The sequence below is a fragment of the Pocillopora verrucosa genome, chromosome 5 (genome assembly GCF_036669915.1).
Source record: "Pocillopora verrucosa isolate sample1 chromosome 5, ASM3666991v2, whole genome shotgun sequence".
NCBI classification, from domain to species: domain Eukaryota; kingdom Metazoa; phylum Cnidaria; class Anthozoa; order Scleractinia; family Pocilloporidae; genus Pocillopora; species Pocillopora verrucosa.
In genome coordinates this window covers 3,874,760-3,888,555 of record NC_089316.1, presented here as the reverse complement: position 1 = coordinate 3,888,555, position 13,796 = coordinate 3,874,760, and the positions used below count along the sequence as shown (strand labels likewise).

The 13,796-nt window shown below is 36.3% G+C and overlaps 2 protein-coding genes across 3 annotated transcripts; one reads left to right on the top strand and one right to left on the bottom strand.

Moving 5' to 3' along the window:
* The first annotated feature begins 9 nt into the window (after nt 1–9).
* Nucleotides 10–2,947, top strand: LOC131770431 (ATPase inhibitor A, mitochondrial). The gene is made up of 4 exons (XM_059086143.2): nt 10–141; nt 907–932; nt 1,545–1,608; nt 2,620–2,947. Exons 1-4 carry the CDS (start codon nt 37–39, stop codon nt 2,776–2,778), a joined length of 354 nt encoding a protein of 117 aa, XP_058942126.2. The 5' UTR covers nt 10–36; the 3' UTR covers nt 2,779–2,947.
* Nucleotides 2,948–3,073: 126 nt separating this feature from the next.
* On the bottom strand, nt 3,074–12,604 carry LOC131770430 (protein amnionless). Of its 2 annotated transcripts, none has more exons than XR_010717484.1 (15): nt 12,484–12,604; nt 12,173–12,288; nt 11,089–11,139; nt 10,540–10,621; nt 9,419–9,579; nt 9,017–9,082; nt 8,637–8,771; nt 7,887–7,977; nt 7,572–7,651; nt 6,572–6,650; nt 6,136–6,186; nt 5,265–5,327; nt 4,556–4,658; nt 3,975–4,087; nt 3,074–3,554 (listed from the first exon to the last, which is right to left on the bottom strand). XR_010717484.1 is itself a non-coding variant. In XM_066166867.1 (15 exons), the coding sequence occupies exons 1-15, from the start codon at nt 12,551–12,553 to the stop codon at nt 3,513–3,515; spliced, it is 1,326 nt and encodes a 441-aa protein (XP_066022964.1). In that variant the 5' UTR covers nt 12,554–12,604; the 3' UTR covers nt 3,074–3,512. The 2 variants fall into 2 exon arrangements, 1 of the variants encoding a protein (XP_066022964.1); XM_066166867.1 differs by having other exon boundaries at nt 3,975–4,110.
* Between the last annotated feature and the right edge of the window lie 1,192 nt (nt 12,605–13,796).

The window sequence follows — 13,796 nt, the reverse complement described above, 5'->3', positions numbered from 1 at the left end:
CCTTTGCTGACAATCAATTTTTCTTAACCATTCAACATGGCGGCTGTTCGATTGTGTGCACTTTCGCGACGGATGATTTCATCCCCGTTCTTACAACTCAGGGCAATGTCTGTCGGAGAAAAAGGAGGTGGTGTAGGAAAGGTATCTACTCAATTGGTGTTTCTGTAATTTTCAAATATATTTTCGATGATAATGATAATTTTGGAACAAATGCCTGAACTAATTTCGCAGACCATGTAACTCATCGCAAATATAACACTTACCGAAGTAATATCACGTTAGCTTATTAAAGGAGAGGAACGTTTCTAAAGTCTTAAAATTTTCACGTTCTTTCTAAACGATTGTCGAAAAAAAGACGTCGTGCACTGTAAAATTCTTCACAATTCTAATTTAGCTTTTGCGTTGACGTAACATTTTAAGTCGAAGTAAATGAGTTTACGAATCTGCACACAGCACATGGACTCAATGGACTGCCCTGCATCTAAGTTACGCATTCGTGATGGAGTATCTGTGGGATCAAGAGACTTTGAAAACCGAATAGGTAGCTTGGGTGTGGATGGGCTGTTTTGTTAAAACAAACAGGGCTCATTCTGTTTTCGAAGTTGTCAGTTAACTTACGTTCCGTCTGTTCGTTATGTTTTATTGGAAAATAACCATATCTACTCCATAGAGGGGTCTTACTTTGGTCCTTGCTACCACTCCACCATTACCTCCATTTGGGTTGGACAATTTTTTCCAAATTGTTACCTTGCCACGCTCACTTCTCCCCACCACCCCCTGAAATTTTTAGTATGTCACCAACAAAATGTCCAGTGTGTCACCCCCTGAAATTTCCAGTGTGTGACCTATTTAAATTTTCAGTGAGTCAAATAAATTAATGTTGTTTGTTTATGTTTTTCTCTTCAGGGTGGTGGAGCTGGAGGAGACATTAGGTGAGATTAGCCACTAATAGTCATTAGTAGCTTAAATAGATTTTTTATTTATTGGGTGGTCCATATGGCAAAAATATTGTGGCACAATTTGTTTACTCTCATTCAGACCAATCTAGACTGGTAAATAAATAAGTTACATTTTTTCTGCTGGTTTTCTTTTTTCCAACTTGCCCCTGGCGTAGTTCCAAGCATGTGATTTGCCAATCAGATTTGAGGATTTAAGATTCTGGCTGACAGACATGCTTCAGGAAAAAATAACGTGGCACACTAGCTGACAGGTCACTGCAGCACGTCTGCAACAAACTTCTCCAAGTGTAGTGCTTCAAAAAAACAGGTCAGCTCACCTCAGCTGATATATCCTACCCATGTGCATTAATGAGTGATGAATTTGTGCAACTTGTTCTGGGAAAAATTATAATGCAGAGACATAGATATTCAAAAGGATTCTCCACATCAGTTGAAGCAAAGTGTTGTTACCACTCATCCTTGCACAATATTGTAGTATGATCACCAACTTGAAGTGTGTCCCAACCTAAAAACTGTGATGGGACCAGCATACCATCCGTTGTAAGTAATTTGCTCAACTTTTGAAATGTAAATTATAAATTTCAGGAGTGCTGGTGGTTCATTTGGAAAAATGGAGCATGTCCATGAGGAACAGTACTTCAGAAAGCAGGTAGGTCTTAACAATTGGATAATTTCCAGAGCCTTTTAGTTTTTCATTTGCAGTGACAGTATTATAGTAACACCTGCAATTCCTGAAAACTTATACCTAACTTATTGCAACCTTTCTACTTTCAGAGGTAATTAACATATCCATATCTGGGAAACTAGAAATAAGAACAGACCAATTTACATGTATTATGAAGAGGGTGTTGTCTCGATGTAACTCAGAAGTCACAAAACCCTTTAACTCCTATGAATGACCAAGGCAGAAATTCTCCTTACAATATCAGTACAATATCAACCAGACTTGTGAAGAGTGTAAAGAAAATATCAATAAGGAGATTGGTAGTTGATGTCCAATCAAAATCTCACAACATCAAACAAATCATACGAGAGACAGTAAGAAGAATCACATAATGAGATCTTGGGAGTGAAAGGGTTAACCCTTTCACTCCCAAGATCTCATTAGTAATTCTCCTTGCTGTCTGATAAACAGTTCTTGTGATGTTAGTTTGGAGAATTTGGTTTTGGATCAACTAATAGTCCCCTAATTGATATTTTTATTTATTCTCATCACTTGTCTGCTTGATACTGTGTTGATATTGTAAGGAGAATTTGTGTCTTGGTCACTTGTGGGAGTTAAAAGGTTAACTAATCCACAAGGAATATTAAAGAAGTTAAAAGGGAGAGTAATTAGCAAGATCATCACATCAAAACCTTGTTCCTTTCTTTTTTTCGCCATATAGGGTGTTTCCTTTATTTACTTTTAACCATTTAACTCTCAGAAGTGATTAACATGTAACTTCTCCCTGTAATATCCATACATTATCTAGCAAACAGGTAATGAGAATACTCAAACTTATCAGGTAGAAGTTGTTTCCTTGATCTAAAACCAAATTCATGTAACCAACTTACAAGGAAATGTGTAGCAGCTAGAGAAAGTATCAACAATCAGATCTAGGGAGTTAAAGGGTTAAGGTAAACAAGTTGGATTTGAAAATTGTTAACTTTTTGTTCAAAGGAACAAGAGAAACTAAAGGAAATGAAGAAACATTTGGAAGAACAAGTGGATCATCATGAAAAGGAGATTCAACACCATGAAGAGGCCATCCGTCGTCATCGTGAAGCAGTTGAAAAACACAAGAAGGGAATGGAGAAGTACGATTCAGACTCTGACTAAGAAGAAATGTCTTCTTCTTGGTTTTGATTTGTTTTTACTGTGTTCAATCATGCCATGACATATCTGAAAATGGCTTCTTGTCAGCAGATAGTGGCTTTCTCTAATATTGTTCTGATGTGAATGTTGTCCCTTACTTGGTGAGTGTTTGAAATAAAAGAACAATTCTGCATTTGTTTTGTAACCAGTATTAACACAGTGTCTACTGCAACAGTAATCTCCTCCACCCAAGAATACAACAAAAGCACAAACTAAATTTCTTGATTCAATTCTATTTTTTTAAAAAATATTATCAATATTTCCAGTGATAAATTCACATTTATTTGATAAAATCCTAAAAATAAGAGAGAAAAGAGAATTGTCTCTGGTGCTAGAGATTACTTGCAGAGTAAAGTGAAGCAAAACTAATATGCAATCTTTCAGTATTAACAGTCTGTCACAAGCATGTATATTCTCCATACATAGCATTCTCTATACATTTCCTATGGCACTGACAAGGAGAATTAAGCAAACAATCAAGAGCTCTTCAAGTTTTTTATCATTTCTCAAGTTCTTATAAACCTAATTTTGATTCAACAGTAATACCCTAGAGAGAAATTAGATGCCACATACCCTTAGGGGTTACAGAGTTTACACAAATTTGAAAATTCTTGCCTATGCACGAAAAGTGAGGATCACTTTGATAAATCTTCCTCTTGACAATAAGCAGGACATATCTGATTTGTTTCTCAGCTTCTTCACTTTGTTGAACTATCATAAAGGGGATTTTCCACTGTCATCTTTAAAGGAAGAAAAGACACGAAAAAAAATATTAAAGACTATCATGTGAAGGTGAAAAAGCTGTTCATTTACCACCCCCTTCCCCCCCTCCCTTGCCATTTTATCAGGTTTCCCTGGCCATTCACTCATACCCATTTGTATTTCTGGGAGGAGAGAGGCAGGAGGGTGGCACTGCAAGATCTATACCCATGTCAGCTTATGGCAATACCGATAAGTTGGAGCAAAAGGTCGGAAGGAATCTTGGAAAAATTTCACCCACTGGGATCAAACCAGTCGTGGTAGTCCAGGAGTTGTAACTCAGTAGCCCTTAATTCAAGCCCTCCACTGTGCAACTCAATGGAATAAATCAGTGGCCCAAAAGTCTTTCTTTTCTTAAACAAATTTTCCTTTTTTTCTTTTCCTGTAAATTACTCTCTCACCTCACCAGAAGCATCCTGACCAGAAGATTGCTTCTCCCCCAACTCCCCATTCTCTTTATAATCTACAGCTTGGTTGTTACCAATGTTGGTAAGCTCAATATCACCATCTGCCACTGTAACAAATGAGTGGCTCTGTCTTCAAAACAAACATTAAAAAAGCATCATAGCATATTATTTTTAGTTAGTCCTTATTCAGGATACCCACTTCACTTCAATAGTGCTTTACAGAGGGGTTCTTCCAACAAATGGAAAAAGGTGAACACTACCAAAATTGTACAGATGACAATGAAAAGGTGTTAATATAACTATGTAACTAAATCGATACCTTGATTTTAAAGAAATAATTTAAGCACATTCCTAGGATGGCTCCTTTAAGCATCCTGAATAATATGTCCAGGTTACTCTAATCATTGGCCAAAGTTTGAGGAAGTCCAGAGACCCAAAGGTACAGGCTACATTGACACTCTGCTTTCATACCAGAACATTATCATTTGGTTTATAAAATATGATAATCCCTACACCTATAACTGTTACCTGTTACTATGCTTAAATAATTGGTATAAACCAGACAATGATGGTACCTTTTTGTGCAACTGCAGATTAGGAATATGACAGCAACTAGAAACAGGAAGAGAAGACAAAGTCCTACTGCCAGTGGAATGATCAAACGGTTCTCTGGTTTCTCTGTTTAGGTGAAATTATGGATCAATTATTGTTTGTTATACTTAATTTGAGTTAAAAGCGAGACTAAGACATTTACTCCTTTCATCTCCAAGATCTCAGTGGTACTTCTTACTCACCGCAATATAATTGTTATGATATTAGGCAAGTTAGTTTCATTGAAGAATTTGGTATTGGATCAACTTGTAATCCCCTGGTTTATATTTTTCTTCATTCTCATCACTTGTTTCCTTGATATTGTATTGGTATGGTAAGGAGAAATTCTCTCTTGGTCACACCTAAGAGTTTGAGGGCTAATAATGAAGTTTGTAAAATATGTTGATCAAGACTAGGTTGTTTAAAGCTGGGTCAAGATAACCCAGGGTCGGTGTGAAATCTGATTTCAGATCTGAAAGCTTTGAAAGGAAATTCATGGCAATTCTGTTTGTCTACAATTTGATGACTGGATGTTCTAAAAAGAATAGGAAAATGCTTTTGAATATTAGGAATAAAGAAACCCCAATTAACATTTAACCGTGGGTTATTGCTAATCAGCCTTCACACAACTAGACCAAGAACAGGAAGAAGAACTAGTGCGAGTGACAGAGGCGCAGGAACCTGTTTTCTTACCAGCAATAGCCTTGTCACCTGACTGTTCAAGAACCCTAACACCAGCCACATTGAAACTTTTATCTGAAAAAAGAAAAAAAATTAAATTGATTTATTGATATTTCACATAGCCACACAGAACACAGTAGGACACAAAACCTGGGCCCAGTTCTTGAAATGCCAATTAGCACTAACCCTGGGTTAACCCTTAAACCCCTAAAAGTGACTAACATCTAGATTCTCCTTTCAGCATCACCCCTGAATAAAGCAGTAAGTTCATGAGAATGAAGGAAATGATCACCAACTAAAGAAGCTTTTGATTGTTCAACAAATTCTCCTTGTCAGCACCTCAGGAAATGTATAGAGAACAGTATGGAGAATATGTAAACTGATATCAGGGTGTAAAGGGTTAAATTTTAATCCAGGTTTCTTTATTTCTCTATTTAAGAGCCTTTCTCAGATAATTTTCTAAATTCTTTTTGGAGCATCCAATAATCAAATTGTTGACAAAAAGAACTATACCAAATTTTTTTTAAAGCTTTCAGAACTGAAATCAAATTTCACACCAACCCAAGGTTATCTTAACCTAGCTTTGAACAACACGGCCTTGGACAAAAATAGTCAGCCATGTAGTCCCTTCTAGAAAGAACAGCGCTTATATGGCAGGCAGTATCTGGAAACCCAACCACTATCCCTCCAGGCAAGGAAACATTCACCCACTACAGCTAATATAGAAAAAATAAAGGGAGAGAGAAAGGGGAAAGGGTGAGGAAAAGAAAATCTCCTCTAAATAGGAATTTCAGCACAATTTTTTCATTATCACCCAATAAAAAAGCTATCCACGACAGCTGTTGTTCATGCAAAGCCAAAATGAAAATGAATAGACTTCCACCTAGAATCAAGACTTCCTTGAGTTGTTCAGCAGCCTTCTGTGCTCCATTGCCTATTACAAAAAAGGGAGATAGCTGAGAGGAAAAATTCAAGAAGATAAAACAAATTCCAAACCCACAATTGTTGTAGAAAATTAGTTCATGAGTGGATTGCAATAACTTCCAACAGCACTAGGGTCACTTGTGTGGCAAATCATGGTTCTTTACCTAAGTGAAGTTGTCATTACATTGCTTACAGATATGACAGATGTGTTATAGAGACAGTTGAACTTGAAGAATTGATAAAGCTTACAGTTCTTACTGCCAGCTGCATATTGGTGGAAAACTGGTGATATCAATTTTGTAACAGTGTGTAAATTTGTTCATTTTTTCCTTTGAAAGCCATGACAAAAATTTAAGACAGCAAGCAAAGATTATATGGTCACACACATCACTTACCACCCTCCTGATCTATTAACAAAACTTGGACAAAGTTTGATTCTGTTTTGGAAGTTGCAACACTTACTCCTTCATATTCCTTATGGACGAGGAAAAATACACCATTATTGTTGTACTTGGATTATTCAGTTACACTTCAACAAATATTCAGGATGAAATAACAAGAAATCTGCTGCTACTTATGTATCCAATACATTGCAATATTGGAAGAATCTCGATAATTTACTTGAGGGAATGATTATTTACAATGTTGCAGAAGGTGATTCTTCATTAATCTGATGTAAACACAACAAACTAGTATACATGTCAGCATCTGAGCAACTATGTACCTACCCCACCCCTGACCAAACATTAACCTTCACTTGTTATCAGTTAATTGTTATTGGGTTTGGGGAGGGGTAGTTGAGCAGTCACTCACATACTGATGTTGATACACAAACTACAACATCGCATTAATTAACTGATAACATTCTCAAATCCATGTGTTCCACAGAAAATTTCTTGCAAGTCATGACTCAAAGTGAGGTTGTCCATCACTCAAAAATGTACAATGTGCATTGCAAAGTTATTACCTTAACCCTTTAACTCCCACGAGTGACCAAGAGAGAATTTCTCCTTACAATATTGATACAATATCAACCAGATAAGTGATAAGAATAAAGAAAACTATCAATTTGGGGATAATTTGTTGATCCAATACTAAATTCACTGAACTAACATTATAAAAATTGTATGGTTGACAGTATCGAGAATTACAAAGTTGATCTGGGAGTTAAAGGGTAAAGTTAATGAGCTCCAGAATTCACCGAGGCTTTTGAAAAGAAGCATGATGACAATTGAGCTGACTTCTATTAGAAATTATGTGAAGATGGTTGTTTGTCAAATAAGCTTTTCATTCATTTAATTTTAGGAAGTGTGATAAAAGAGAACATTATGACAACAGCAGTGTCATGATGGTAAAAATTTTAAAAACAAACATATCAGTAAATGTACAACTTACAGTCTGAGAGAAATTTGCCAGCTGATGTTTGAAATCATTCATTGTGAAGTCTTGCTCCAAATCTAGTCCAAGCAAAGTTCCTTTTCATAAAAAATTCACAGAGAGTTCTTACAATGTTGCAAAATAAGCTTTTCCACTCCTGAAATGTTAACACGACAAACCACAACATATTGTTCCATAAGTGGTTACATATGCTAATGCATTTACTCTGGGGTTGATTCTTTACAGGTGGACTGCAACAGCACTTTCTCTCAAACTGAGCAAGCCATTATTAATTCCTAATTCTTGACTTTTCTATAAAAAAGGGTGACTAACCGCAGACATCACAACAGCTTCCTTCTGGTCTAAAAGCACCTGTACAAATAGGCTCCTCACATTTCACATGGCTACAGATGGTTTCAGCAAACTGTTCACCAAAACAAATAAGACAGTTGCTGATTTAGAAGAAATATCATTATTGGACTGATTTTTACAAAGCTGAACTCTCTAGAAGCTGTCCAACCCTAGTTAAGCCCTCCTTCCCTTCCTCAAGAGGCCTAAAAATGAATGATTCAGCTCCAAGACAGCTTATTAAAGTATGATTCACAGAAAGAATAAAAACTTATTATTCAGTATATACCACACAGGTGACAGATAAGTGCTTTCTGCATACACTGATTGGCTAGTTCACATATACATGTAATAGGCGAGTACTATTCAACCCCCAGCAGCTAAAGAGAAAAAATTAGCACATTTTTTGGTACACTGACAGAAATATAATAATTTTTTGGTTTCCATTTGGTATATTATAAATTAAATAAATATTCACCTTAAAGAAGTGTTTGTGAAAGTGGTGGATATTTACCTCAAGGCTTCAAGCCTCAGCAAATATCCACCTCTCTTCAACTCCACTTCAATGAATAATAATTTTTATTTGTTAAATGTTGCAATGATCAATTACTTGGGTTAAAAGGCATTTCAAAATTTTTTATTAAAAGGTGAAAATCATTTTGACTTAAAATGAGAACTACAATCACAGCTTGAGTCTTAATTTCAATGAGCCTGTTTGATTGTTGTAGACAGTACCTTCCAATATCCACATGCACAGCCAGTCCTGTCATCACACTGCACTGCTGTGATATTAGTTGGACCAATAAAGTTGAACTGCATGCTTCCAGATGCACTGTTACAGAAATCCTTAAAACTTATGGAATTTTGTGCCTGGAAACAAAATATAAATCAGTCAGAATGGAAACAGTAATGACAGCAGCAAATAGCAAAAAGGAGAGTGGGCTCTTGATTCTCCTTGAACAGTATGGAGAATAAGCATATTGATGCTGTGATGCAAAGGGTTGAAGGTATTTTTGCACTTATTTGAAAAATTTTCAACCAAAAGTAAAGAGATTAAATTACAAAAGCCACACAAAGATAACTACAGAGTCAGTAATTTGGAGGCAAAAACAAACCTCCCCAAGCAGTTCAACAGCTGCTACCCTGACAGGCAAAACAGACTTGACCATAAAGGAGCTGGCCTACAAAGAAAACCAAAGAACAGTTCATCTTTTGTTGCTTGTAACAGCTTACAAGTATAATCTCCTAAAATTAACACATGTAAAATTAAAGAGCTTGTCTTTCTCTAATACATGCTCCAGAGACATAAAATATCTGGGACCTAATCCATTCTTTTCTGTAACTTCATAGCTAAGGGCTTCCCCCTTGAAAACCACTTTTCATGAAAATAAGTGTTTTCCAGCAGGACTACCTTAGAGGTTTCCACCGCGTCACAAAGCATTTGACTTATATGTTAGCACTTCACCTCAATCTTTTTAATCAACATAGATTTGAAAGTTATTTTATATTTGAATCACCTGTGGAAAGACAACAGTGTCATGTACACAAGGCACGTTGTCTGTATGAAGGATGGAGACTGGGGATGACCTGAATGGCTCTTTGTTGACTCCCATCTGTTGCCAGTTGTAAGGGTTAAACCAGTTTTGGATGGATGCTACAAAGTGAATGTCACCAGGATCTTCAAAGCAAAAAGGTTTCAACATTTATTTACGTAATTAAATTTGAACCACTGATTATCAAAGGAAATAAAATGGTGCTTAATATCAATTACAATTCCTTTCAGTCTTTAGCAGGCTCATATTCTGAGAGAGAGAATGATAAAAAGGAAAGGCACACACAAATTATGTTTTGACTCTGCTGTGTGAAAACTAGTCATTTAACCCTTTAACTCCCATGATCTGATTGTCAATTCTCCCCTCTTGCTACTACACATTACCTTGTTCATTAGTTATGAGAATTTGTTGTTAGATCAAGATAACATCTTCTGCCTGATTAATTAGTGTATTCTTATTACCTGTAAGTTGGGATAATGGGGATACTTTTGGGAGAGGTTACATGTTAATCACTTCTGAGAGTTAAAGGGTTAACCCCTAAGAGTAGCTGGTTTTTAGTTTCTCCTTATAACATCATACATTAAGGTAACATGAATAAAGGAAATGATCCCCATCTAAAGAAGCCTATGATCATCAAACAGATTCTCTTTGTCATTACCATAAGAAACAAATGAAGAACAGTATAGAAAATATATGTATCGAACTTAGAGTGTAAAGAGGTACGTATAGCATTAAGAAGATATAATATTGTAACTGGCTAGATTCAATAAGCAACATTGTGCAGTAAACTTGAAACTTGAATAATTATTCCCTATAATAAAAACTAGATCACCTGGTATAGTCATGCTGACTAGACTAGACTACACCACAAATCTGATGAATAACCTCTGCTCAGGTTGTCAAAACATTTAGTTAAAGTCAACCACAAGAATTTTCCAACAGGGGTTGAACCTACAACCTTTGATCAGTACTTGCGATGCTCTACCACTGAGCTTCAGGGGACTGTTTTCCATGGTGACAAACATCCTTTCAGGTTGTTGTTTCTAGTATTGTCTATAGTTATTTCATTCCCAATGGATATTCACCTTCACAATCAGTTGATACCTCTTCACTGAAACTTAACTCAGCACCATCATAAAAGAGCACTTCTCCATTCATTGGTAAACTCTGCAAGAATTAATAATTACTCAGTGACAAGTAGATTATGTAAATACACTAGCACTCAGAATTTGAAATTAGATAGTGAAAACTTAAAAGAAGGTTGTCCCAAATAGTAAATCAAATGTGTAAATACATCAAAATGAGGAAATTACAATTTTAGCATTCAAATTAGTAGTACTAAACTGTTATATTTTTCCATAAAAATTGGGCATTCTAATGGTGCCTGTGTCTCTTCTATGGGTTATTTAGAGCCAGCCTCTACTAAATGCTGCAATAAATATATCATTAATTGACAATAATAATTAAAATAATAATGACTATACTATAATAATCAAGTATGCAAAAATTACTGCAGAATTTGTGGACAGTTTACGATGTGATCATTCGTTACATTCATCTATGTAATATGAATTTGTCCTAGTCAATCACATGTTCTCAACATTCAAAACTAAACTCTGTTCAAAGTCACTCACCAAAGTTGAAATAATATGACTGCTCCTTAGAGAAACAGAGACCGGCTTGTTCTGCAAATGGCCAGGTTTACTTAATTAATATAATTAAATTTATAGCTGTTTTACAGAGACAACCTTACAGGCTTGAAGCACACAATAGTTTCAAATAAATAAAGGGGTTAAGTTTCTAAAGAAACTGTGGTGTTGCATCAGTGGGAGAGTATAACAGGTAATTTAGCATTAACAACTGAGTTGAAAACATAAATTGGCCACTGTAAAGGGTAAAAAGACTGACATTTTGAGCATTAGCCCTTCGAGTTGCTCTGACGAAGGGCTGACACTCGAAATGTCAGCTTTTTTATCCTTTATGGTGGCCAATTTATGTTTTCAACTCAGTTGTTAACACTAAATAACCAGTTTCTAATAAATTCAGTCTTGTCAATCCATGTTTAACCCTTTGATCCTTAAGAGTGACCAGCATCTAATTTCTCCTTACAATATCAGCCCTGATTCAAACATTAAGATCATAGGAATAAAGGAAATGATCACAAACTTAAGAAGATCTTGATTGTTAAGCAAATTCTTCTAGTCAGTATCTTTGGAAATGTATAGAGAACAGTATGGAGAATATGCATACTGATGTTATGGTGTAAAGGGTTATAGCTGTGCCAGGTATTGTCCAGGAAAAAAAAGCACAAAGATACATGACAAGGAATTAAGATTGAATTCAATGTTCAAAATTAATTTCCTGTAATCAGATTGATCAGTTCTGTGCAGGTGACCCCAGCAACACAAGTTACTCTGTAATTTACATAAAAAATGAAAGAAATGGATACCCAGGATTGGCCATCACGTCAGAGAAGTGCTGTTTCCCAGAGGTTGTTCACATTTACAGAAAATTTTTTTCTTTATCAAATAAATTCAGTGACAATATTCTTTGAAAGATTTACGTACAAACCTATACCATTCTAAAAGATTGCCGTAATCCCAAAGGTAATCTATTGTTTACGCCATTGCTTTCTTTATCCAAGAACTATATGCATAATAAAGTATGGTGCTGTGCGGAAATCTTATCTGCCGTTATAAATATGGCCTCGTTCCTTACCCCATGAAGTTGCACTCTGTCTTTTGCACACGGCACTCTTCCCTTATTCCAGTTAGCTGGATTATCAAAATTTGTGTTGGGTAGCCACTGTTTGGTAACTGCTAAGCACTGATTCCCTGCAAAGTTGATAAAAACTCTCAATTTATTAAACCTTTTCACTATCGAGGTTTAGCTGACACTATCCTCTAATGACACTGTTCCCGAATATGGTACAAACGTGTTAAAATTACTGTGCGAGTGATCTCATACATTATTCATAAGAACGCCTTCTTCCCGCTGCTGAATCATATAATACCATTTCATAGTCTTACCCAGCAAAAAGCACGTGAACATCCACGCAAAGATGAGTTTCTTTTTTCTGTGGATCATCTTATTCCTCATTTAAAACGGAGAAACATAGGCCCTCGGTTCGAATGACATAGCGGATGCTTACCGTTACAAGTGAAAGCCCGTGACTTTGTTACATTGTGTCACGCTATTCTGTCACTCTGTCAGACCAGTTATTCTTTCCTTGCTTTCTGATTTCTGAGTTCCTCGTTTATATTTAATTAGTCGTTGAATAATTTTTTTGTTAGAAATTAAACTCTTACAAAGAAAAATCGTGTGTTTTTATGAAATTTTGGACAAGTCAAAGCACTGAAAAAAGAGAAAAACGATAAAAAGATATCATGATTCTGTAAGGTCTCTAGTGGCCGATTTCGGATTTTGACACTTCTCGCCGATTTAGGATTTTGGACACTGGTGGCCAAGTTTGAACTTCGGACGCAAGTGGCCTGTTTCAGATGTGGTACACTAGTGGCAGATTTTGGATTCTGGACACTGGTGACCGATCTTTGACTTTGGCCACTAATGGCCGATTTTGGATATGACACCAGTGGCCGATTTTGCATTTTGGCCATTAGTGACCTATTTTGGATTTTTGACACCGGTGATCGATTTCGGATTTTGGACACTAGTGGCCGACCTTGGATTTTGGACGCTTGTGGTCGATTTTGGATTTTGGAAACAAGTGGCCGATTTGGATTTTGGTTACTAGTGGCCGATTCTGGATTTTGGACACTAGTGGCCGTTTTTGGATCTTGGCCACCAGCGGCCGATTTCGGATTTTTGAGTTTTGGCTACTTGTAGCATATTTCGGATTTTGGACACTAATGGTCGATTTTGGATTTTGGAAAGCAGTGGCTGATTTTGGATTCTGGCCACCAGCGGCCGATTTCGAATTTTGGCCACTAGTGGCCGATCTTGGATTTTGGACACTAGTGGTCGGTTTTGGATTTTGGCACTAGTGGTCGATTCTATATTTCGGACACAGGACACTATTCACCGTCTCTTGATTTTGGCCAGTAGTGGTCTATATTTGACTTTGTACAATAACGGCCGATTTTTAATTTTGGACATTGGTGGGCGATTTTTAATTTCGGACATTGGTGGCCGATTTTTAATTTTGGACAGTGGTGGCCGATTTTTTGGACACGAGTAGCCGAATTTGGATTTTGGACACTGGTGGCCGAGTTTGCATTTTTTTAGACACCAGTGGTCAATTTTTTATTTTGGACACTAGAGGCCGATTTTGGATTTTGGACATTATGGGCCAATTCTGGATTTTTTTTATTTATTATTTATT

Bases quoted from the DNA above. Each gene is read 5' to 3' on its own strand.
- LOC131770430 (XM_066166867.1), bottom strand. From the start codon at position 12,553: ATGAGGAATAAGATGATCCACAGAAAAAAGAAACTCATCTTTGCGTGG. The intron at 12,289-12,483 runs GTAAGACTATGA...TCAACTTTGCAG, and splicing joins GTTCACGTGCTTTTTGCTGG to GGAATCAGTGCTTAGCAGTT. The intron at 4,111-4,555 runs GTACCATCATTG...TTTGTTTTGAAG, and splicing joins ATCTGCAGTTGCACAAAAAG to ACAGAGCCACTCATTTGTTA.
- LOC131770431 (XM_059086143.2), top strand. From the start codon at position 37: ATGGCGGCTGTTCGATTGTGTGCACTTTCGCGACGGATGATTTCATCC. The intron at 142-906 runs GTATCTACTCAA...TTTTCTCTTCAG, and splicing joins AAGGAGGTGGTGTAGGAAAG to GGTGGTGGAGCTGGAGGAGA. The intron at 933-1,544 runs GTGAGATTAGCC...TATAAATTTCAG, and splicing joins GGAGCTGGAGGAGACATTAG to GAGTGCTGGTGGTTCATTTG.